This window comes from Argiope bruennichi, chromosome 4 (assembly GCF_947563725.1).
Source record: "Argiope bruennichi chromosome 4, qqArgBrue1.1, whole genome shotgun sequence".
NCBI classification, from domain to species: domain Eukaryota; kingdom Metazoa; phylum Arthropoda; class Arachnida; order Araneae; family Araneidae; genus Argiope; species Argiope bruennichi.
The window spans coordinates 20,728,466-20,756,176 of record NC_079154.1 but is presented as its reverse complement, the minus strand read 5'-3'; the positions used below and the strand labels follow the sequence as shown (position 1 = coordinate 20,756,176).

Sequence of the window (27,711 nt, the reverse complement as noted above, 5' to 3'; positions counted from 1 at the left end):
GGAGTGATTTCTTTGCCATGTTTATTAGCATTTTATTTATTTTTTTATATATAATACAGTGGCTTTCAAAGAGGCAATTTTCTCTGTAAAGAATGAATATTTCTAATTCACTTCTAATGTTCTGTTAGAGGCTTAATAATCAGAATAACGCCTTGAGTATGGACAATATAAAGTAGTAGACTGACAATAGTAGTAGACAAAGTATGGACAATATAAAGTAGTAGACTGACAAGTGGAGGAAAAATTGAGTTTGCTTGAACAGTGTTATATATTCCTTAAACAGCAAAGCATTTTGTAGTAGTGGTCATTAATTTTAGAACTCTTTATTTGCTCATTTTAAATCTCCTTTCTCTTCAGTATGTCAAAGCCAGTGATTATTCATAACATTTTAATGATTCATAATATGTCTCATCTGTGTTTTTTACATCTGCTTCCCTCCCCTTAAATTTTCTCAATCCTAATTTTAAAATCAAATTTATAGCTATTGAATTGTTGGGGGGGGTGAAATATCAGATAATATTCGCTAAGGACGAGTTCCAATAAATTGGTGTTTTAACTGTAATTTAAACTCATGTTAAATGCCTTTTAGAAACTGAATTAAAAAAATTTTTAAACATTGCATTTAAATTTGTGAAATAATTTTATAAGAACTTTTATATTGAATTATGTTTATTTATTTTCAACATTTGTGCGTTTTGCTTTATATAATATTTTGCTAAATATTCATCATAATTATGTGTAAATTTTGCTCTGCATCGACTTACGTACAATTTATTATTATTTTAGTAGCTTTGTAAATAATTTTTTTAAAAAATCATTTTTTTGACCTTGTATAGTGATTACCCATTTCATAAAAATGAAGTCAAAACAATAATAGAAGAATAAATACTGTAAAATTCATTCTATGTCCCTCCGTTTCCTGTTAATATTTTTATATGCTTTATCTATATAATAATGTTAAATTTAAAATGTTGGCAAGTTGTACATTTCCAAATATCTTTCTTTTTCTAATTTATTTTCACTTTACTTTTTAAAATTCATCTTGCCTTTTCTTTCTATACTGAAAATTATTTGGATTTGATCAATATTGTAATTGTTTTATTTATTTTTTAGTTTGGAATGAAGTGTCTAGATCTCTATGTTGACTTGTTTGTGCGAGGATTGACTGCTGATATTAATCATCTTGAAAACAAAAGACATTTGGAAGCATTTTTGGATGCTGCATCCCTTGAAGATCATATTTCTGTGATTTTTGAAAAGCTTTCAACATTATTTAAGAATGTTAATTTAACAGTTGCAAGAGAATGTATGTTCAGTGCCTTTTCATTAAGACCTACAAAAGAAAGGTTGTTTATCTTACAGAGATTGTCTCAAAGTCTATCCAACAGTAATAAGGATATCCATAAATCTTTATTAGATTTTGATTTTTCAGCTGACTGCAATTGTGGTTTAAGATGCATTGGACATTGTAGGGATTTTCTAAACAAAAGCAGTTTCATTCATCCTTTATTGTCCAATAGTATTGGAAATATTTCTCTTGTTCTTAAAAGAGATTTTATTTCTGTTCTCGAAAGTGTACGTTGTATAACTTTTCAGTACAATATTTTTGATTGGCGATATAATATTGGAGATTTGACTAATTATTTTAGCACATTTGCTCCAGAAAAGACTACTTTGAAAAAATCGGGATCAGACACTGAAAGTGGTGATGAAATTTATGGAAGTAGTATAGCGAATACTGAGGCAGTATTTAACACCGCTAATGATATGAGGTGCCAGTTTGATCACTCTTCTATTAAAAGAAAAAGTGGCTCAAATGAATTCAATCCGCTAAATATTGGAGGAAATACTGTAGTTCAAAATGACGATTTTGCTAGTAAAAGAATGAAAACAGAGAAGCCGAATATGGAGATGTCTGTTTCTATTTCATCCAATAACCAACAAGTTATTCAAGGTATTTTTAATAATTCTCTTGAAAATGTTATTAGAATGTCATTAAACACTAGTACTGCTAAAAGGTGGCCTGACAGTATGAATTTATTACAAATTAATGAAGATCCTGTAATTAATGATTTAAATCCTTCAAAAATCAGTAGAAAACCAGAAAGTTCACTTCAAAGTTGCTTCAGTGATAGAAATGCCTTTAATAGTCAAAGATGTAATGATAGCAAAGACAATGTTTCATTGCATTATTCAGATAAACCTCATCTTCAAATATCTGCCAGTTTATCATATGATCGTACTCAGCAGCATGTTACACTTACTTCAGAAGATAATACTCCATATAGAGAAATGGATTCATCTGATCATCAGCTCATACTAAAGTCACATCTTGTTCAAAACTCCTCAGCAAAGGTTTCTAGTGTCTCAGTTACAGAACCTACTAGTGAGACATTTTACAGCAGCATAAGTAGTCCGAAACCTGAAAGACGTTCCCATAAAGAAACCAACACCTTGCATTTTGCTGCCAAATCTGAAAGAGAAAGACCTATGCATAACCATCATTTACATTCTTCTCCATTTGTTTCATCACAGCCACCTCCTAAATCATTTTCAAAGCATCATTCGAAAATTCACTCTTTTATTGAGGAAAAGGCTCAATCTGTGGCTACCTTGGCATCTCAGGAATCGAGAGAATCTGTTCCATTTGACAATACCAGAAAGTCAGTAATTGTTAAAGGAAAATCTCTTCAGATACCAAACCAATTGTCAGTTCCAATGAAACCAAATGCAGTACATCAAAATCGAAACAATGTGCAAACAGATAGTTCAGCATTACCATTACTTCATGTTAATGTTCCGCATAAGTATTTGGCTAAGCCTGAAGTTCCTGCTAATGCTAATTTGATACCTTACAAACATGATAATCCGGCTCCTTCAATTTCCCAAATATCTGCTAATGATAGTAATGTTGAATTAGTAGCACTTTCTGGCATTGCACCACCATCTATGATTAAAAGTAGTTCATGGAAAACAGCTACACAAAATAATGTTAAAACATCCATTGCTGCCAAAATGTCTGATAGTACTTCTACTTCCAGTTTGTCAAAAGTCTCTTCTAAGTATTGCAAGCAATTACTTCAGTCAAAATCTGGCAGTGATTTGATATTGAACAGAAATACCAGTAATGAGAGTGAATATGGAGTTATAAAACCAAAGAAAGGTTTTGAAGAAATTACCAAGAATAATTTGCAACATGCTGTTGCAAATAAAAGAATAGCTTATTCCAACTCTCAAGGACTTAATAACTCCCTGGATTCTAAAGTAAAGTGGACATTAGGACAAGCTCGCGAGTCTCCTCAAAGACAAACAACTTTTCATCCCATTAGTGATAATCGCAGTGCACTTAAAACAACTAATAGTCAGCCTTTGTATGCTAGTCCTCATCCTAAAACAAGTTCCAACAGTCCTATTTCATTTCCGGTTCATTTAATGAATGCTTCTAAAACAAGTTCCAACAGTCCTGTTTCTTTTTCTGTTAATAAAATGGATACTTCTAAGATAAGTTCCAATAGTCCTGTGTCTTTTTCTGTTCAGAAAATGAATAGTGTGAAAACAAGCTCCAACAGTCCTGTATCTTTTTCTGCTCATAAAATGGATACTTCTAAGACAAGTTCGAACAGCCCTGTGTCTTTTTCTGTTCAGAAAATGAATAGTGCAAAAGCAAACTCGAACAATTCTGTGTCTTTTTCTGCTCAGAATTTGACAATTCCTAAAACAAATTCGAGCAGTCCTGTATCTCTTTCTGTTCAGAATATGGCATCTCCTAAAACAAATTCGAACAGTCCTGTGTCTATTTCTGTTCAGAATAAGAAAATCTTGAAATCATTTGGTGACAAAGTTTCTACTTACACAGATGCAAATAACCATAATCATTCTAGTATCAATAATGTACAAAATAAACCAAGTATATCTTTTTTAAAATCTAGACTAACATCAGTGCATACTACTCAATCTTATTCACATATGAATGCTTATTCCAATTTTTCTACTCAAAATAAAGGTTACAGCGAACATCACGAACCTTCTCGAAAGGAGTTTGATGTCAAAAATGTTTTTGAAAGATCAGCCCCTTCATTCATCACACCTCCAAATATTGCAACAAATTCCATTCCTTCTTCACAAGTTCAATCTAATCCCGTTTCTGTATATAATTCAGTCTATCCTGCAAATGACAGACGAGCAATTGTTCATGAAGCAAGAAATATTGCAACATCTTCACCATCATCTAATGTGCAGAATACAAACAGCAGTGCTTTTTCACAGCCATGTTGTTCAGCATTTGAAGTGAATCCATGTGACACTTGTTCAACTAAAACCAATAATCAAGAATTTTTGACCAAAACTGAAGTAGTTGGTTTTCGTTCATCACCAGTTGAGAATCTGAATCTGCTTAATCAGGTTAGTTGAACAGCTATTTAATTCCATTTTTGATGAAATCTCTGCCAATAAAAACAGATACTGTTTTGAAATAAAATACTCTCATGCTAATAACTCATCTACAGTTTTGCTTTTAAAAAAGCCTTGAAAAGTATATCTTGTTTCTATAATTGAAGATTGTTTTCTTGGTAGTTAGGTGTTAAAATTATTAATACTGTTAAAATATTTTCATCAACCAGGGGTGTTTGTGCTCCGGGGAAACCCCGGAATTCCGGGGATTTTGAACTTTGATACCCGGAAATTCCGGGGATCGTCGTTCAAAAGGAAGTAGGAATAATAATGAATTATTTATTTTGATCTGGGTAATTTTGTTTGCTTTGAAAGCAGAAAACGCAAGGTCAGTGTGTGTGGTGAAAACTTTTCCTTTCTTTCTCCAAAGGCAGTGATAATGCGTGAAAAGGGGGGAAAAAACTTCTTTTTTGTTCTTTCCTTATTGCGAGTTATGACTCATTTCCCCGGTTCTCGGACATTCTCTTCTGGATTCTTTTCGGCAAGTAGGCGCGGCAGAAAAAAAAGGGAGAGACTTCGTTCGACCAGATGTGCGATCACGTGACCTGGGTTCAAAGGTCTTAATTTTGCAAAAAAAGTAATTCATTGAACTTTTATAATTAGGTCATTCAATACTTCATAATTGTAATTTTTCATTTCTCCCCCCCCCCCCTTCTCGAAACTCCAAAATGTCGGTAGTAAGTCCGTAAAAGTTTCAGGGGATTTTTTGGGGTCCCACAAACACCCCTGATCAACTTTTTACTTTTCATTTAAAAAACTTTTTGCATGATTGTAAGTTGCAGATACTGCAAAAAAGTACCATCTAGAACATTTTTAAATTGACTAACTAAATTTTAATGGAAACATTTCCTTTTTTTTTTTTTTTTTTTTTTTTTTTTTTCCCTCTTGTTTTCCTTTTTTTTATTTAGAAGTAGTGAGGTTTAAAATCTAAATCCTTGGAATTTTTAACAGTTAAAAAATAAAAAAGTAACTTTTTTTAAGTAATGCCATTATGGAATGAAATTCAGATATTTGCATACTAATTTTAATAATTACTATGAGATTCTTTTATGCCATTTAGGAAAAATTGAACTATGAATTAATTGAAATTAGCTTTATTGTATTAATTACTGATACTCCAGTTTTTATTTTACAGATCTGTTTTTATTGACAGTTCACTTTTTTTGTGAATATGTTATATGATCATTACTAAATTAATTGATTGTTGTACAGCATTTGTCTATTATGCACACACCGAAACTATTCTGTGCAAACTGAAATTTTGATTCATATAACATTTATTATATTGATTATTTTTTCTATATTCTTCATTAAAAGTAATTTTCTTTTGTTCCTCATTTAATATTAGTATATTATGGTCTATTGTTCCTTTTTTTTTCTCCTCCCTTAAATAGTGTTACAAAATTGTTCTATTTTTAATTAATCAATGTATTGAAAATGGTGCAGTAGATATTTTGATGTTCTTGGGTATATTCTTGCTGTAAAGTGATCATCTCTAATATTTTCTCCTTTTTTTTTGTTTGTTTTGTTTTGTGGTGGTTGTACTTCCCTTTCTTTCATTCCTGTAATTTATTCACTTTATTTTAAATGTTTCTGCTGAAAATGCAGTCTTATATAAATAGAATATCTTATGTGATTTTGCTTACATGTTATTGCAGTCTAACAATAAAGATTGTAATCTTTTACTTCTTTGATGCCTTCCTTTGCTTACATTTCACTATTCTTTATAAAATTGATAAATAGCTTTTAAATTTAAAAATAAAAAAATTATCTCCAATGAATTTTGAAAATTCATCAGTTTAATATACACTAAATTGAAAAAAAAAAAATGTTGAGATTAACAGTATATATGAATATATATATTTTAAAAAGTTATTAAAAACAGCGATCAGGGGTGTTTGTGCTCCGGGGATTTTGAACTTCAATACCCGGAAATTCCGGGGATCGTCGTTCAAAAGGAAGTAGGAATAATAATGAATTATTTATTTTGATCTGGGTAATTTTGTTTGCTTTGAAATGCAAGGTCAGTGTGTGTGGTGAAAACTTTTCCTTTCTTTCTCCAAAGGCAGTGATAATGCGGGAAAAGGGGGAAAAACTTTTTTGTTCTTTCCTTATTGCGAGTTATGACTCATTCCCCCGGTTCTCGGACATTCTCTTCTGGATTCTTTTCGGCAAGTAGGCGCGGCAGAAAAAAAAGGGAGAGACTTCATTCGACCAGAAGTGCGATCACGTGACCTGGGTTCAAAGGTATTAATTTTGCAAAATTAATGGTTATTAATTTTGCAAAAAAAGTAATTCATTGAACTTTTATAATTAGGGCATTCAATACTTCATAATCGTAATTTTTCATTTCTCCCCCCCCCCTTCTCGAAACTCCAAAATGTCGGTAGTAAGTCCGTAAAAGTTTCAGGGGATTTTTTGGGGTCCCACAAACACCCCTGAGCGATAAACAATGCAACTCATTCCAAGATAATAAAATATAAGTATTTGCCTTTGTATTGAAAAAAAAAATCATAACAAATAAGAAATGAAAATATATAAGAATTCCAGTTTAGAAATTTGAAAATGCTTACATAGTAATTTACATAATTTTTCTTTACCACGTTGTTCTAAATATTTGTCATTACTGTTATTATGATTTAAAGATATAAGCAGTTATGCTTTTCAAATAGTTTGGATTTCATAAGCAGGTATTCCTTGCTTTTTACTTTTATCAAAAAGTTTAAATGGCATGTTCTCTGTAGTTTATTATTAACATTAGGATAAATATTTTAAAAATTAATTAATCTGAAATTGCTTATTCACGAGTTGCTTTAGATTGTTATTGAATAAAATCTCTACTGATTAAAGAAAAACAAGTATTATTAACATATTATGAAGTAATTTAATAAAACATCATAGATTTTAATGAAAATCAGGTTCTTAATTTGCCATGCTTATTTTATTTTTTAAATATGACTAATTATTAATTTTAGTTCTTTTTAAATGCATGTTGTGCTATATTAAACATTAAAAAAAAATCTTTATATGAAATTTTAGTGTAGTTTCAGAATTTATTGCACGAGTATTTTAAGCTCCTAAGCAAATAAAAATTTATGCACATCTTATCAATACTTAAACATATATTCATTTACATAGTCAAACATTAAAAAAAAAAAATTAATACAAAAATGAGATTTTGGATCAGATTTCCTGTACGGTCACCCTTGGCGAGATTATTTTACATTAAAAAAATCAATATTTTAAATTGTTTAGAAAAAAATTATTATTTTTCCAATAATATTCAGTAGCTTTTGACTTAAATACTAATTCACTTCTCTAAAATAAATTCTCGTAAATTCTTATTAATGAATAACATATATCAGATTCCCTCTTTCCCTTATTACTAGCTCTTGTAATCAGTGCCAGAGATAGATAATATTAATAGCTCTTTTAATCAATGGTGAAGGTAGTTGCAGTTTCATGTTTATTTATTATTATTAACAGGCCTCCCAGGTTTTTTAAAAATCATGATTAATAGAATGTATTTTGTTGCATCAGTTGTAGTTTTTGAGAAACTTTTATTTTTTAGGCAGTTTTAATATTGACCTGTTACTAATGCGTGCCACAGACTTAGTAAATTTGAAATACTTTTTTTTTTGTTATAATTTATGGTTTAATGAAAGAATGCTTGATCATTTATATGCTTTTGAAGAAACTTAATGGAAAATTTCAAGCATCTTTTGGGTCCATAATATGTACCTTCAGTTTTCATTTCAATCACATTTTAAAAAATAGTGATTATATTTTCCATAAAAATTTTCTATTTTGAAATGGTAAAATGTCATAGATGTTATATAATTTCCTTTCTTTCTGATGTCTAATTTGAATTATGGTGTAGTGAGATTAATTTACATTGAATAATATCAGTTGCCAGAGTTATTAAATTAATGTAACTTTTCAATGACTATGATGAAGTTTTTGCATTATCCTACTTCATTGCTGTTTTGTAATTTTGTGGCATTACTGATACTGTATTGTTTTTCAGTTCATTTTCATTTGCTTTTAATATTTTCTTATTTAATTGCTGTAATGGGATAATAAGACTACACTTTTGTTTTAATTTTTTGCCCTGTATTTTCTGTATATTTATAATATAAAGGAATATTTTTATATTTTATTTTATTGACAATATTTTTATAGTTTATTTTACTGACATTTTATGAAATTATTTGGCCATATGGTATAGAAAGTATAAATTATTTCTGGTTTTGTAGTACTTTGTAGATCAAATACATTTACCAAAGATGAATGTGTGAGGGGAGGTGGTCTGTGTGTATGTGCTAGTACTCCACAGACTTAATCATTTGACTTGTAGCTACCAAATTTTAACTTGCATTGGTAGCTACTGGTGAAATAGTGAGATTTGTAGATCAAATACATTTACCAAAGATGAATGTGTGAGGGGAGGTGGTCTGTGTGTATGTGCTAGTACTCCACATACTTAATCATTTGACTTGTAGCTACCAAATTTTAACACTTGCATTGGTAGCTACTGGTGAAATAGTGAGATTTGTAGATCAAATACATTTACCAAAGATGAATGTGTGGGGGGAGGTGGTCTGTGTGTATGTGCTAGTACTCCACAGACTTAATCATTTGATTTGTAACTACCAAATTTTAACACTTGCATTGGTAGCTACTGGTGAAATAGTGAGATTTGTAGATCAAATACATTTACCAAAGATGAATGTGTGAGGGGAGGTGGTCTGTGTGTATGTGCTAGTACTCCACAGACTTAATCATTTGACTTGTAGCTACCAAATTTTAACACTTGCATTGGTAGCTATTGGTGAAATAGTGAGATTTGTAGATCAAATACATTTACCAAAGATGAATGTGTGAGGGGAGGTGGTCTGTGTGTATGTGCTAGTACTCCACAGACTTAATCATTTGACTTGTAGCTACCAAATTTTAACACTTGCATTGGTAGCTATTGGTGAAATAGTGAGATTTGTAGATCAAATACATTTACCAAAGATGAATGTGTGAGGGGAGGTGGTCTGTGTGTATGTGCTAGTACTCCACAGACTTAATCATTTGACTTGTAGCTACCAAATTTTAACACTTGCATTGGTAGGTACTGGTGAAATAGTGAGATTGAATTGTGCAACTTGTTTTTAAAGTTTGCTTAGAGTTTTAATCAATTAAAAATTGAGCAGAATTTTAGCAATTCATTGCAAAAACTTCCAAAAATATTATTGTGCAATTATAAATTTTACGTTGTCTCAAAATTGTAAAAAAATTGTCTTTTTAGCGATACCAATTTTTAATAATCCCGAATTAAAAATTTCCAACAATATATTACATTTATGCCCTGCCATTGTTTCATCAAATATTTGAGGGATTTACTTCCGTTGATGAAAACTAATGAAGAATAATTATGTTTAATGTCTATGTAGTTTATGAGACAAAAAATAAAATAAATTTGCAATACAGTATAATTTGGGAAATAGATGAATCACATATTTACATTTCTAATAGGGCTTTGATATCATGGGACTGGTCTTCATTAGAAAGTTCATACATACATTGAACAAAACTTAAGTAAGACAATATGACTGGATTGTCTGACAGTTTGGTGAAACCCAGGACATGAAGTTATATCTATATGATTTATCTGAAATTGAATGCAATATATATTTTTGTCTCACTGACTGGTCACTTGAGGTGATTAGTTTATTCGATATCCAGGACTTTGAAATGAGAAACATTTTAAGCATCTCTAAAATCTATTCTAGCTTGAAAGCTTTCTATCTGTATGGTCCTTTCTGTAACATAAGTAACTGATTGTTTTAAAGTCTTCATTTCTATTAAATAAGATCCATTGTAAAGATGCAATGGTTTTTAACTTTCCTTCCCTTAAAAGTCTGTTTAAGAAAGATTGCTCCCTTTTTTATAGCAGAAAAGTATCATTGCTTTCATTTTCTTTTCAGAAAATAAATTATTTATTTAGAGTCGTTACTTATATATTCTCGTAATTATGAATTTTTCTATGAAATCTTGAAATAAAAAGATTTCCAACATTCTATACATGTACTGTAAATTAAATTTGAAGTAAACTTTTTATTGAAATTTTCTCGTATGATTATTCTACATTATTTTAAAATCTGAATTTCAATTCTGATTTTATAACGTAACACATATGCAAACAATGATTTCAGGAACACTGTTTCAAAAATTGATGTGGTTACAACTTTTATTATTATATTTTTTAAATACAAATTTAAAAAGTTTGTAAATACATAGAGAACCGAAAACAGCAAAAGGAAAACTAATATATATATAAACAAAACTCATTGAGCAATTTGGTATGAAAGAAATTTTACTATTGATGAAATTATAAATTAAATTAGTTTTATATGACAAAAAAATTTGAAATTTTACTGAATGCATCCTAGAGGTAATGCATTTTGAATTTATTTAGAAGTATATAAAACATTGAAAAAATTGTTACAAAAATTTTATCGCATGTTTCAAGTGTATATCAGTATGTTTGCAGAATTTTTATAGTAGTAGTTTAATATAACATAGCTGTAATAAATTAATGGTTTAATTAACAATAAATTTTTTAATTAATAATTAATGTTATAAATCGATATTGATAAGTTTGGATACAGATGTAAATCAAAGTTAACCATATCTGGCTGTAGTTTACTTCCTTATGCAAAGATTGAAGATATTATGGCTTGTTAATTTTACTGTTCTGAACAGTATAAATTTTAAAATCTTTCAGATGCAAATTTGTAATGAGCATTAAAATGTTTTATTTAACTATGGAATTAGGTTTTTAATTAATCAAACAAGGTTTTTTAGTTTAATAAGCGAAATTGTAAAGCGCACATTAATTGAGAGTTTGCATGAAGCAAACTGAATGTGTGTGTAATATGTGTGACTGCAAACAATTCAATTTCTTTAGTAGATTAGTGAAGCGAGAGAGAGAGAGAGAGAGAGATACTGTGTTAATATTTAAGTATTCATGTTTGTGAATGCACCTGACTCGTAAAGTCAACTAAAGTTGATTTTTAATATGAAGTAGTAGCATATTATTAGGACCATTAAACATCTTTAATATTTATATAATAAGCTTGACTGGTATAATATTCCCTATTCAAAGCTCTTTTTAAATACATGTGGATATTTTTAACAGACATTAATGTATTGATAATTTGTTAAAGAAATAATGAATAAACTGCATTAGTAATGCAATTTAGAATTTTCTTAACAAACTTGAATATGTGTCCATCCAGATAGATTCTTATTTTGTCAATATCTCAGATCCTATTGTTATAGATTAATTAAGTTGTCTATAGTTGTAGAAAATCTCATTCACATAAGCAGAGCACTTGAAGAAAAAAAAAATTGTAATATATTTTAGATTTAAATATATAGAGGCTTTATAATTAAACAATAAAGGTTGGATTCATATGTATTAAAAAATTTATTATAAATAACATTCTTCTCTATTTGTAATGTTTGTTTGCTAAATTGGATTCAGTTTTGGAACCAGCTTCTAATAAATAAAAACTTATCACTAAAATTGGATTGAAACAAATAGTGTGATCCACTAAAAAAAGAAGAAGGGGGTGCAATGCACAAACTTAAATTTTTTTTAAAATGCCAAAAAATATATTAGCAATGATCTTTAATTGGCTCTAAAGTTGAGAGTATCAACATAATTATATAATAATAAAAATTGCTAACTTCAGCTGATTGACTTTTGAAACAATCCATTATGAAAGAGTGTAAATAAAAATGTGAAGTTTATAAACCCGTAACCGATTCTTATTCATACTTAGTACATCAGTTAAACAATCGGATTCCTTTTCTCACATTGATTAATCAGTCTGTTTAAACTTTTAAAAAAATTTAAAATGTTTAAATTGTTTGGTTCCAAAAACAGAAGGTGGGATTTCTACTTCTGATAATAAAGCGGGGGGGGGGGGCTATTTTTTTAAATCTCTTTAAGCATTACGACGTAATATCATTAAAAATAAAGGCTGTCACTAAATTCTGAATTTTTATATCAAAAATAAGTTGTAGATTCAATTGCAATTCTCTTTGCCTTTCTTTAGCTTACAAACTTTATTATAATTCTATTTGCTATTTTCAGTTTTAATATATGACCAATCCTTAGGTCCCTTAGTAGTTCGATTTCCTGCTTGGCAATGCTTGTTTGGCTTAACAATGAAAGAAATATTTATAATTCTTATGATTTATAATTCTGTTTATTGGATGTTTAATGCTTATTAAAATAAGAAAAATCTTTCTATTAAATTTACTGTTATCCTTTGCCTTCTATCATTATGAAGATTCTCTTGCATTCTTGGTCCAAATTCTTATGCATTTTAAGACTTCAAAACATTAATTAATTCACTTTTGAAGTTGAGCATTTTCATTTTTCACCTGGCCCTTATGAGCAGATCTGAAAACAACTTCATGAACTTTCCTTTTGTTGTAACCACTATCTGTAGAATATGGTGTCTGCTCTTTATAGGTATGAACATTATTTTATTATTTTGAACGCCTGATATGGATTTTTGAGAAACTAATTGAAGCTATTCAATTTTTAAGTTTTTACACTTGCTTATCCAAAAAACTTGCTTGCTTTTTGTTAGAGGTTATTCCCTTGTTATTCAGTTATATTGAAATTAGGAGGTTTTGTTAAAAAAAATAAGTTAAGTATTCAATCTAAATTTATATAAATATATATTCTGTGACAAGGTTGAAAATTCCAGTTTGGGTTAAAAAATTTTTAAACTGAAATGTTCACAAATATCACTGATATAGGTAGCAGCAAAGTAGTCTTTTTATATTTCATTAACTGCCGACATCTATGTATTAGTTTAATATTAAATGGTCCAAATAAATAATATATATAATATTGCAAATCACCTTTTAAAATTGGTTAATATTAAAGACAAATATTTCAAAAATTAGTGAGAAAATTAGTAACCAACCCCCTAAAAAAAAGAATATCCAATAGTAAAAATTCATTTTTTTAACGAATAATTTTTCTGTTTTTAAACAGTTATGCATGTATTTTCTTTTTAAATTAGGAAAGACAGTTTGATGAAAATAAAAGTAAAAATTCATTTTTACTGAGTGAATAATGTTGTTAAGATAGCTTTTACATTCTTTTTTTATTATTATTAAATTTTAAATGTTATAAATGAACACAATTTGGATAGATGAAAGATAACTGTTCCTCAGAAATAATTCAAATCAAATCATTATTTATTCTCTTCCTTCCTTCTAGAATTTTATTTGATAATGCTTTCTAATAAATTTTGAGGATTTGAGCTTTCAAGTTGTTGGAATAAAATGTTTAAAAACTAATGGACCAATCTGAAATCTACCATTTTTTACGAAATTAAATCATTTTGTTTGCTTTTTTTTAGTTTGATATTTTAAAATCAATTAAGAAATCATGAGAGTTATTTTTTAATTGTATCATTAATTTCATAAGTTATTTTTTGAAAGCAGAAAATAATGAATAAATTTGAGAGTTTCTTGTAGTTAGATTTTATTTAATCTAACAATTTCCTTTATAGTGTATATAATATTTTTTTGTACAATAAACTTTATTTAATGAACTAACTTGGAATATAAGAAAGGTATTGGTAAAGTTAAAATTACACTTAATCAAGAATTTACTTACGATAGTATTCAAATGGGATATATACTTGAAATTATGCTACAATATACAATATGTGTTGTATGCTGTAGTTTGTAATCTCAAGCTTTTCACTCACCTAGTTACAAAATTAATTTAGCATAATTTGCTTGTCATGTGTTAGAATATGATTTGAATCTATTCTTTAAATAATCAATGAATTGGTTGTCTAAACTTGTAGGCCAGTTTGTAATTATTAGTTTATTGTAATTTTTACAACATCCGTTTTGTCGTAATTTCCATCAAATTAAGATAAAAGATTTTGTTTTTGTAAATTTCAGAGTGTGGTCTTGCATGTTTGCTTCTAACAATTTTTCTTATGTTTTATAGATACTGTTATCTATTAAATTTTTATCTTTCTCCTATTTTTGAATTTGATTTCCAAATATTTTTTTAGATTCTAATTATTATTACCCTCAATATAAGAAATCACTTTTCTATAAAATAAAATTATTTGTATTTGTATTGATAAATATATGATTTTTCTTACTTAGTATTAGTGTGTTATAATTAATTTAAAAATATGTTCAAAGTTGCATCATATATTTGGTCTACAAATTGCTATATAAAATCGTAGTAAGAATGAAATACAGTGTTTTTGTTCAAGTAGCTGAATATTGGATGATAAATTTCTTTGTTCAATCCCCTCCCCTCCTTCTTTTTTCAATGCTTTCTGTGTTTTTATTTCTTTTTAAATTAAAAATAATTTGAAATAAATATTGGTTTGTCCTATGCAGATAGTAAGCCAATATCTATTGCTGAAATACATTCTTAATATTCATTCTGATAAGGGTACAATTGTATCGGAGAATTAATTTATAACTTGTTATTCTTTGCAGACCATGAAAAGTACGATTCTGGAAAATTTTAGGCACTGAATTATTTCTCAGTATTATTAATGAATTAATCTTCTCCCATTGAAATGAAAATAATAACTCTAACCAATTTTAACATATAAATATGTTTAATAAAACTTTTATTATTTTACTAAAAATTCTAGTAATAAAAAATTTTAGACTATAAGAATAGATGATTTGTAAATAAATGGTTTTATTTAAAATTATGGTTATATTGTTTTTGTAACGGAGACAGGAAGTTGAAATTTATGATTTTGCTTCAGACTATTCAATTCTTTCCTAAATTGATCTTGAGGTCTTATTGATCTTGATCCTAAGATAGATTCTAAATATATGTCCTAATAAAGGAATGTATTTCAGCACTAGTGATCAATTTGTGTACCCATCTGTATAGGTCACTGCATTTAATTTTTATCTAAAGAAAAAAAAATTGAAACTATATGTTAATCAAAATTAAGCCTGTAAATTTTATTTTTGTAAAAGCTAAAAAATTAAGGCAATAATAATTTTAGGCTAACAACTTGTTCAAATCAAGTGAAAACAGATGGATACACAGATCATAAGGCATTTGTAAGATCCTTTTTCATCTCCATTTTTTCAGGTGAGTTGATTATTTTATTTAAATTTATTTTCTATAATGATAAGCACCATCTATTCACAACAACCTTTTGTGTAATTTTCTTTATATTCTCTGTTTTCTGAACTGTTATACCAATGTTGTTGATAGCTAATATTTTTTGATTACTTGTAATCCCTTTGTTTAAAAAAGTTAAGCTCATCTGAAAGAGAACAGAAATTTCATTAAAATTATAAATTAAAATCTATGTAATATTCTTTTGTTATGTGTTTCCTTCCTCTTTTTTTCCCCCATAAATGTTTTAGAAATCTTGTAAGAATTCTGTTTTCCCATTTCTCTAAAAGAAATGTAAATCATTTGCATAATGTTTATGTAGTTCATTCATATATCTTTCAAGCATCTGGAAGTTTCACATTTGCTATACATTACCTTTTTTTTTTTTTTTTGTACATAATTGGTTAGAGAATTTTAATTTGTATCAGATGTATTAACTTCAAAATTTAATCTAATTAATATTCTCTAAAAATAGTTGGTTTTATTCCTCTTTTTTATTCTGTATTACAATAATTTGTGCCACATTATTTTGTTAGGTGACTGATTTATTAAATCAGCTATAGTCTTTGAAAAATAAATTTTGAGGTCAGATATATTTTATTAAAAAATTTAAGTTGGGATGCTATTGGATGTTTACTACAATTCAATAACATTTTGTCTAAAGTATAATGCTATTGTTTTCAGGTTACTGATGGGATCTCACCTGATGATAATTGTTTTGAAGTGTCCAAGAAAATGCAGCAGCAAACTGAAACTGAGGAGCCTCAAAAAATGTGTAATTTCTGTTCATTTTCTTTTCCTGCTTCACTGATTAAAACACATGTGGAGAGTATTCATCGAGACGAATTATTTAATGATACAAACTACAACATTCAAAACCAGATTCTAAATAAAGAAACTTCATTTTCTGTGTCTGAGACAATAAATATAAATTATGATTCACAAAATGAAAATCGTATGTCACTGGACAACAATATTCACAATGATTGTAATAATGTTTTGGATATTGAAAACTCTCAAAATACAGATCAATTTATAAGTAGTTTATTAGATTTTATAGACCCTAATTTTGATAAATCTATAGAAGGATCATTTGAAAATACTGGTATTTCCCATCCCATAAATACCAGTGAATCACCTTGTAACAATTCTAAATCACAGAGTTTGTCAGATATGCTAAAGGATGTTGATTTTTCTAGAAATATTTCTTCAGATTTGAGTGCAATTTGTGAAGGAAATGAATTAAGTTATGATATGACCGATGACAAACAACTTTATATGGAAAATTTGAGTAATGAAAATAGAGACATAAAATCTTGGTATAGTAACCTCAGTTTAGATCTACTGAGTAATGATAAGCCAGAAAAAGATATGACAAATTTTAAAGAATATAAACCTGAAAAATCTGAAACATCCAGTTTCCAGCCAAGTAATATTACAAATAATGAATCAGTTACTGTAGACAAACAGATTTCTGAAAAATTAAAAGGTTCATATGAGATATTTAAAACAGTTAAACCTTTGGAACAATCAAATCATATGTCTAATTTACAAGATTTAGATGAAATTGGAACATTTCAAAATATTTCTAGTCAACAACAGAAGAGTGCTCTAATCTGTCCGATATGCAAAAGAAAAGTAGACATTGATTTGCAACAGCATATTAATATTTATCATCCTCATATTAGTGGAGATAAAATGGTTTATAATGATTTGGAATCACCAAATGATTCTGAAACTGATAAAAGAAATGAGGCAGGGCTAATTTTTACACCATACAACTCTGATGCACTAGTAAATTCAACTGAAATCTTTGATTTTGATTCTTATTCACCTGATAATGTTTCTAAAGAAGTGTATAGGCCTCTTCAAAAAGGAAAAACAAAACTACATTCAAATTCTAGCTGTAATAGGGAAAATAATATGAATATTCCCCCAAAATTGGATACTCAAGTAACCGAATATGAAACTCCTACAAGTAAAAAGAAAGGCCCTAGAGAGATATGTATTTTCTGTGCGAAAGTTTATTCAAAAAATTATATAAGAACACATTATAGAAAAGAACATTTGAAAGATCAATCTGGTGATCATGTCAAAATGTCTGAGAATTTGTCAAACCAATCTCTCCCTGGACAAGTAACCATCTCTTCACCAACTCCCGAGAAGAATCAAGATTTTACTGCTGCCATATTGCAAGAAGACATTGACACTAATACTTGCTTGTCAACTTCTGATGCTTTAAATTCTAGTAATAAATGTGAAGGTTCGAATATTAAAAAATCTTCTTGCAATAGCAGTAATAGGATTGTACAGCAAGAGCAGAAATATCCGTTCCTTTCCGTTTCCGATGGTGTGAAAGAATCGTCTGCTGGCAGCTTGAACTTTGAAGTACTAGAAAATCCTACTGTTACAGCTTTGAAAGAAAAGGGATTTAATTCAAGACTACGAAATGCATTTAATCAAAAACCTAAAACAACTACAAAATATCAGTGCAGCTGGTTTGAGAATGAGAATAGTTGTAAACAAAATTTTCCATCCAAATTATTATTAGTAAAGCACTTGAGAACTGAACATCTTTTGAAATTTAAATGCAGGTGGTCTGAAAACAATAATTATTGTTATCAGTGTTTTACATCAGAGGCAGCATTATTAAAACATATGCAAATTGAACATGGGGTTAAAAATGTTTCAGAATATAAAGCAGAGAACATTCCTGCATTTGAAAGAAATCGGCAAATGGAAGAAAACAATTCATTCTGTAATTCTTCTAATAATAAAAAAAGTGCTTTTGTTCAAGAAGAAATGCAAGTGTCAGTATCAAAATCTGATCTAACATCTTTGAATTTAAATCATAATTTCGAAAAAATAGAGAATGATATGAATTCTCTCAAGCAGTTCAATTCTGATAAAGACATTTCATTATCCCAGATTAAGTGTGCTTTGCCTACTAATCAAACTTGTCCTGAAGACTTGGACCAACAAGACAAAAATGATAAATGCCATCTTTCTACAAAATCAGTGCTTCGTCTTTCTAGATATAAATGTAGGTGGTTTCATAATGATGGTTACTGTAACCAAAATTTTCCAACAAAGTCATCATTAATAAAACACCTGAACAATGAGCATCTGATTAATAAATCATCTGAATATGAAAATCAGCCTAGTGAGACTCAAAAGAATGCTCTTACGCTTGAGAGTAGTGAGCTAATAGAAGAAAACAATTTATTCTGCAATTCTTCTAATAATAAAGAAAGTGTTTTTGAACAAGAAGTGCAAGGACCTCAAGTGTCAAAATCAAAATCTGGTCTGCCACCTTTGAATTTAAATCAATTCAATTCTGATAAAGACATTTCATTTTCCCAGACTAATCATGTTTTGCCTTCTGATCAGATATGCTCTGGAAACTTCAATAATCCACTTTGTTTTGAAGTTCCTGAAAAAAATAAGTGCAATCTTTCGCCAAAATCAGTATGTCATCTTTTTAATAATACTTCAGTTGATGAGTACGATATTGTGTCTACTGAGAAAATGCTATCAAAAAAGAGCCATGCATCTAGTTCAGTTAGTGAAAGTTTCAAAAAATCTTTTAAAAAAAGTGAATTACCCGATTTGTTGAATAGTTTTAAAACAGATTCTCATGAGGTAAATGCTAACAATCTACCTCAAAAAATTTATGAAAGATATGATACCTTTTCATTTGTTTCTAATGCAAAGAAAAGTCCTCAAAATGATAGAGATTTGGTCCAAAATTCAATTTCGAATGAAGATCCTTCTTCTGTGTCTTATGATTTTGTTACAAAAATCATTGACCCTGGTGCAAGTTTACTATCATTGTCAGGCAATAGTAATAATTCTTCAAAAACTGATTGTTTAATTTCTGATCTGTTGCAAGATTTCGATGAAATGAATAAACTTTCTGCCAGAAATAAGACTTCAAAAAATAAAGGAAATAATAAATATGAAAAATCAAGACCTGATAGTGTTTGTGAAAGCAATGGAGATGAAAAGCATAATAAGGAAGTATTTAAAGATGATGAATCTTTGAAACCTAACAAATCTTTATGTTCTATTTCTTCTGAAAAATTATTCAATCAAAGCTCTGTGAAAAAGCATATAAAAATTTGCCATTCAACTTTATTAAAAAATGAGCAATTAAATTTTGAAAGAGAATTGTCTTTACCAATCAGTGACACTTTGAAATGTCATGCTTCCTCAAATGAATTATATTCATCCATTTCTGTTGCAAGTAAAGAAGTTGTCATAACCAGTGACTGTCCTTCTCCTAATCAGCAAGATCTACAAGATAATTATAAAAGTCTAGTTTCTGTACCATATTTTAATTCAAATCAGAAACAAATAAATTCTATTCCGTTTAATGGTGTGTCTAGTGCTAAAAGTAATAGTCACTGTAATAAAAAATCGAAAAGAAAAGCAAGTAGTGAACTCTCGTTTGTGAAACCTGTTGATAATTGTACAAGATTAATAGATATGGAAATGCAACTATCAAGCTCACCTTCAGAAAATTCAAATAATCAGAATGCACAATATCCAATCTCAGTTCAGGATTATCAAAATATTAAAAATGGTCATAATTCAATGGTAAATTATTGTGAAGAAATAATCCAGAGCAATAGCGAGTTAAATTTAACTCGGATTGCTCGGGTAGCTGATGAATCATCATTAACAGTTTTGCCTAAAAGCATCCAGTTTGATGCAACTTCTCCTAATTCAAGAGTTAATAATTCTCAAACTTGCACTAATAATTTCATTAAATTGAAACCGAATTTAGATTCCCAAACACAGTTATCAGAAGCTTATGATGTTCATAAATCAGTAGTTAGTACAAAAAGTGTTGTCGATGAAAAGCAATCCATTGAAAACAATGAATCTACTTTATCAGTGACCAAGAGACCAGATATAGATAAAAAGCAATGTTTTAAAAATGATGAGTCTGTTTCATTGTTGACTAAGAGGATAGATTCAGGATCAAATTCTTCCCCAAATGTTTCTGAATCTGATGAGAAAGACATGCCGAACTTGGTGCCTGAATATGATTTTCAATCGCTACTAGTCACTGAAAAATTTAAAACAGATGAAGATGTCCAGAGCTCAGAAATAGATCTTGAAAGATCAGATTTTTATTGTTTTCCATATCATAACCTTACAACTAGTGATGTTTCTTGTCCCACTGATAATGTTGTTACAGTTTCCTCAGCAGGAGCTCACATTGTTGATAATCAAGAACCATTTTCTTTCTCCTCAAATACTTCATGCACATATCCAGATGTTTTAACTGATAAAGATTCAAAAATCAATGAAAATTTAAGTTTCCTGAATGAAGACTCTTCTGCTTTATCTTCGGTTGATACTTTCAAAGATCTTTCCTTGAGTGAGGAATGCCTAATAGAATCTGTTATGAAATCCAAATCTAATAATCTGTCTATAGAACATTTTAATGATTCTTCATTCAACCAAAAAGAAATCTATGTTAGTAAATCAGAAGTAGTAAACTCTTCTCCTGCCAAAGATTTTGGACAAAATTTCATTTCTAGTGGTAAAGATGGTACTGAATCCTATGGTGAACTTGTAAAGGCTGCTATTTGTAGTCAACTATCAAAGAAGAAACAATTAAAGAAATCTCTTCTGTTAAGTAATGATGAAGATTCTTTAAAAGGAAACACTGAAGACAAATTAGGCATTTCAATTTCCCAAAAACAGCCATCTTTCCAGCTAGAAATAGAGCAAACTGTCAATGATATGTTGACTTTTATAAACAGTTGTGAAAATTCATCTCTTAACTTTGAAAATGGCAGGAGCAAATGTGATAAAAGCACGATATCTTCCATATCAGAAGTAAAAGCATCTCCATATTCTGTTAATTCAGACGGCAGTAAAAAGAATTTAACCATGCCAGAGTTGTGTGAAAGAAAAGAAATCGCAATTCTTGATGAAATTTCTGATCAGTTTGGTACTTCAAATATAAAGAATTCAGAGAACTTTCCCAAATCATGTATATTGTGCAAAGAAGTTTGCCACTCTGAGGAAACCTTATCAAGTCACTTAAAATTAATCCATAATGTTCCTCATTTGAAGGAACAAATTTCTAAATTCAGAGAAGATTCAAATGTTGATAAATTATCTCCACCACCACTGTACCTTCATTCTGCTTTTGACTGTGATTCAGCATCTGCCTCTGCAGAATCCTCGCCAAATAAATATAGTGAAGAAGACAATAGTATAAGCTATAAGGATGCAGCACTTGATGTACCTTCTAGTACTGAACCCAAATCTTCATTGTCTGAATTGAGCTCTAACATTGAGCAAAAACAATTAAAGACATCTCAAAGTACCGAGTCTTCTTGCATGACAAGCCAAATTTCTTCAGATTTTAAATTTAAGAAAAGAGCTAATATTATTAAAAGAAAACGTAATAAAATAGTCCCTTCTCTATGCTCTTACGAGAAAAAAAGTAAAAGAAATTTTCCAAATAAAAAACTTAGGTCTTTTAATGCAATTTCTAATATTCTTGATAAAGACTTAATTTGTAAAAATGCTGCCCTCCCTAAATGTATCATAAAAGTTTTGAAAGATGAACAGAATTCTGTTTTCTATAAGATTGATAACTCTCCAGATGTAATATATGAAGGATCTGTACAGGCTGGACGCAATTCATTTAACAGCATGAAATATGCTGATTTAAATACAAATGTGATTGACCATCAGTCGGGCAAAAGTTCTGTGAAGTGTAAACAAGTCAAGAAGGTAACAAAATGCACTAAGAGGAGTTTCCATCCTCCCTCTCTTGATTCGAGTTTTAATCTTTTGGAAAAGGACAAAGAATTGCTTAAGGAAACAAATAATAATATGCTCTTATTGTTGAACGATAAAAAAAGAAATGAGCAAAATAACTATGCATTCTTAACTTTGAAACCTAAAGACATTAAGCAATTTCTAATTGATAATAAGCAGCCATATGTTCTTTTAACCCGTCTTAATTCCCCATTAAATTCTTTTAATGTATCTACATTAAAACCAGATTTTTCTTATGTTAATTTTATTTGCAAAAAACCTGTAGTAAGGTTAAAAAGGCTGAAGACTAGTGATATTGAGAAAGGCCATTTTCGAATGCCAGAGATTTCTGTGCTGTTAAAAAGAATACCAAATAATGTTGAGGAGAAGACATTTGAATCCTCATCTGAATTAACTAATTGCAAAAAATGCTGTGTTGTAAAAAATGAAGTGTCGTGATTTTCATTCTAGATTTCTAAATGTGCACTGTGAGATTAATCTTATAGTTAAGTATAAATTTTACCAAGAAGGGAGCTTTTTGTTAAATGTCATCAAAAGTGTATAAAAAAATTATACTAATATTTTGATTTTTGTATGTAAAAAGAAAAACAGAGTGTAAGATATTTTATTAATATTTTTCTACGCACAAATACAGTTCTTTCAGATAAGCTTGTAGAGTCTTAATTGTTCATTGTGTAAATGTATTTTCTTCAATGCATTTAAATGATACCTCAAGTGCTTTAAACTGTGGAAAATGTTAAAAGCCTGTTTTTTCTATTATAGATCTCCTTGACAGTTTTTGTTAGTTTAATTTAACTATTTATCAGTATTATATGTTTTACATTGTTTTAAAATTTTGTAAAAGTTTTTTTCGTTTTCTTTCCTTCCCATTAGAAGAATTTAAAAAAAAAAAAAATCTTATTATGCTGTTTTAGACATCATATAAATTCTTTCTTTAAAATTTGGGCAGTTTTTACTCTCTGAAAGATGTTCTACATTTTTTTTTAATCTACTATGTTTGTGCATGTTTTTCTTCACCTGTTTACAGTGTTGTAAATAGAATTAAATATGTGTTTCAATATGTAAATAATAAAGTTTGTTTTGAAAATAGTCTTGATTTTTTTTTTTTTTTTTTTTTTTTTTTGCAATAGCAATGATTCTTTCTTCTCTTATAAATAATACATTTTTAAATTTTTCAATGTAACTAGAATTACAGCCTCTAAGTCTAGTATCAAAACATTTATGTTATAATGTTTATTTAAACCTATGCTTAAATAGAAATATCAGTTTCAACTAATTTATTGAAACCATAGGGATAGGTCCAGCATATTTTTTATAACTTAAATGTTGCCTTATTTTAAAATTAATAATGTACTTTAAATAAAAGCTCATAAATCTCTACTAATAATAAAGATGACTGTGTATGCATATGTTGGTGTAGTACAAGCCAGACCATTTGGCCCATAACTGTCAAATTTGACATATATATATCACGCCAGGTAAAAAATATGCTATTCGAAGAGATTTTTAAAAAAATTTAATTACTTAAAAATTAAGATGAATATTGATGTTTTTCTACTATTATTTCCATAAGTATTATTGCATAATAATGAATTTTACATCATTTAAGAATGAAAAAAAAAAATTTCTTTACTGATGACAATTTTAAAGGCATGTTCATTTTCTTGAATTTCAATAATTTTTATTATTAATTTACTTATTTGAATTTCTTTCTATGGAGTACATTATTACCTTAAAATTTTTTGAAAACTGAAAACGAAGGAATCTGTTTAATAGTTGTGTGGTTTATAAAATGAATTTGTAAAACGAAATTACAATACCACTAATTACATTTTTAATAGCGCCATAATATCATAGAATTAGAAAGATTAATTTACACAATGACTGGAGCGTGGGCCAGACAATTGAAATAATATTGCTTTAATGCCTTAGGGACGGATGCGCGTAGAAGGAAATGCTCCATAGAACGGAGCCAAGCAAAAACGCCAACTGTCCGTACGGGCAGGAGTACTTATTTCTGCTAAACCAAATGTCATTATACTTTGTAAAAATATACAAAGTAATTTTTAAACGTATTCCTAGCATAGAAATGAAAAACATTATTAGGTGACAATATGTATATTATTCAATCATGATTCAAAGCTGAATTAAAAATGCTTAATATTTAGTACTATAAAAATATAGTACATTTTATTATTATCGACATTACGATGATAGTTTGATTTTTTGGCCATGCTGCGCCAAACATAAGATTTATTCCAACGTTCATTTTATTACAAAAAAAAAAAAAACTGCACAAAAACGATGTCAAAATTTAAAACTCAAATTTGCTTTTCGATTTCCATATCTTGCAAGAATAAAAAAATATTTTGGTTGGGTTTCTCACCCAACAAGTCTTTTAAAGTTACATTGTTGCTACCAAAATGGATCCGTCTAAATTGGGACATTCCACGAGTATATGCTTTATGGGTAAAGAGTAATGACAATGTGAACATGTAGGTTGGGGTTCTGAGTTGAGTAAATATTCATGAGTCAATCTGGTGTGTCCAGTTCTAAGTCGATTTAATATAACGGATCTTTTTCGGTTTAAGTTATAATATTTAAAGGACTTTACTGAAGAATGAATTTCAAACAACTTATTACGAGTTTGTTCATTCCATATACTCTGCCATTTTTTTTCCCCAATATATTTTTTATCGTTTGAAGAGCATCACTTAGAGGAACAAAATTTTCGTGCGTCAGTCTTGGAGTTTTTGCCGCTTTATCAGCCCTCTCATTACCCACAATTCCTAAATGTCTAGGAATCCAACAAAATAAAATATCTATTCCTTTTCCTATTAAAAAAACAGTAACATTCCACGCATTTGACAACTAAGGGATGGCGAAATAATCTAGTGCCTCAATGACGCTTTTTGAGTCTGTGTATAAAATAATTTTCTTATATTTACTAACTTGTTATTTCGTTAAGGCCAGATATTGCATATATTTCAGATGTAAAAACGGAACAAAACTCATGAAACCTCTCAGAAATTATTTTATTTCTGTTAACTACCATTGCTCCCACTCATTTACCAGCTTTTGATCTTTCAGTAAAATCAGGTTCATAACTAGAGTACTGTTGTCGGTGGTCATAAAACATATATAGAAGCACTAAGTTTAGAGTTGTCGCTTTCTGCCATTTTTCGAAGTCATCTATAAATTTTGAATTAGTATTTTTCCATGGAGGGAATTCGTCGGTTTTATTAAGAACTGGAAAACCATCAATATTTAAATCACTAAGAACTTGCCCGATTCTAAATCCAAAAGTAGGAATAAATGAGGGTCTCAATGAGAATAATGGGCCATAAGTTGGATTTATGATTTTGTAATGTAGTGGATGGGCATCATCACTTTTTATTTTAAAAAACAGATTGAGTGCAAGCCTTTGTCATCTAAGTTCCAAAGGGGGCTCGTGACACAAAGTATAGAGGCTTAAAACTGGAGTAGTTCAAAAAGCACCCACTGATAATCGTAAAGCTTGATTGTGTTTTGTATCAAGGGGCCGCAGTGTAGATTTCACTGCAGATCCGTATATCATGCTTCCATAATCAAGTTTGGATCGAATTAAAGCTCTATAAATTTTGAGAAGGCAATCTTCTTCTGCACCAAACCATGTGCAAGAGAGTATTTTTAATAAATTCAACGAAAGTGTACATTTTCTTTTTAGATAGTTTATATGAGATTTAAAGGTAAGTTTAGAGTCGAAAATTAAACCTAAAAATGTAATCTCAGTGACAAAAGGGATTGTCTGGTGGTTCAATTTAAGTTTAGGATCTGGGTGAATTCCACGTCTTTTACAAAAGTGAATTGCAGCTGATTTCTGTGGAGTTATTGTGAAACCATTCATTTCCCCCCAACTGTGTATTTTATTTATAGCATCTTGAAGCTTCTTTTCTATAAAACCCATGTCCTCTCCAGAGCAATGTATCTGGAAGTCATCCAATACGATCAGGTGTTACGTCACGATGATAGACGTAACACCTGATAACATTAAAAAAAAAAAAATACTTACTATTAATATTTTAACATTTTTCATAAAAATTGCAGTATTTAATGCTTCAAACCGTATGAAAATTTTCAAAATGTAAAGTCTGTGAGGAGACCAACATTACGTAATTTATATTTATAGATAGTCTCGTTTTTTATCTCACTTCGACGGAGAAAAAAAAGTTTCTAATCATCTACTTTTTATAAATAAGGAATATTTTCTTACTGTCATCAGAAAAATCCTTAGATTGATCATTTATAAATTTACATACCTTCCTCCTTCCGTAAAGATAGGCGGTCTTGTAGCCATGACTTCGCAAATAACACTGAAAGAAATAAAATCCTTGCTAGAAATAACATCCTATCTCAGATGAGAATATAAATTAAAACAACCACTTCAATTGAGCACGTTTCTCTTTACATTAACAAAGTGTTTCTATTTATATTTGCGAAAATCTAATGATTAACAGGCATTTGCCCAACCCCAATCTGACCTCAGAAAGATACTAATGTATGGGATCAATTATAAAAACATAGCAACGCCATTTAATAAAAATCATTTTGATTTAGAAGACCAAAGCAAGTATATGTGACCTTCGGCCCTAAAGAGAATCCAACGCAAATGTGTCGTTTTTATGGATGACAATGCACGGTCACACCTGACTGCTGATGTTCAGCAGCTACTGGAAAGTGAATATATCACCCGAAGGGTTATTAATGTCTATCAATTTGGTAGAATCATGGACGTGAAGTTACAGGGTTTGTCCAAAATAATGAAAAACCAATACAAAAAGAAGTGTTCGGCACTTAATATGGTGTGGGAGGACTTTGGCAGTTAAAACCGCTTGAATCCTCCTTGAAATGGACATCTACAAGTTCTGTGCAATAGTAAGTGGGATATTGTACCATTCCTCATGCTGAAACTGATCTAACTCCCGTAGAGACGTAAAAGGAGGATAACGGTATCTCACTCTTCCAAAATAGACCACTGGGGCTTTATGATGTCCATGCCCGGTGATTGGGCAGGCCAGGAAAGGTTCATAACTGAGTCTTCATGTTTCCGAAACTATGATGGAACAATTCGGCTACGGGGAATTATGTTGATAGGTGCTATCTCCAGACGGAAACAATGCTTGCACCATAGAATGCAGTTGGTCGGCCAAAAGAGTGACATAGCCATTGCTAGTGACCTGTCCATGTAAGGTGACAACGGGACCTACTCC

General features: G+C 29.4%; 1 protein-coding gene across 1 annotated transcript in view; it reads left to right on the top strand.

Annotated features, from left to right (window-relative positions):
* Positions 1-23,551, top strand: part of LOC129965357 (uncharacterized) — a 41,365-nt gene extending 17,814 nt beyond the window's left edge. Inside the window, exons 7-8 of the mRNA XM_056079185.1 lie at positions 1,114-4,401; positions 16,337-23,551. Coding sequence (XP_055935160.1) covers positions 1,114-4,401; positions 16,337-22,900 — 9,852 coding nt within the window. The 3' untranslated portion in view covers positions 22,901-23,551. The remainder of the gene's footprint in view (positions 1-1,113; positions 4,402-16,336) is intronic.
* Positions 23,552-27,711: the final 4,160 nt, after the last annotated feature.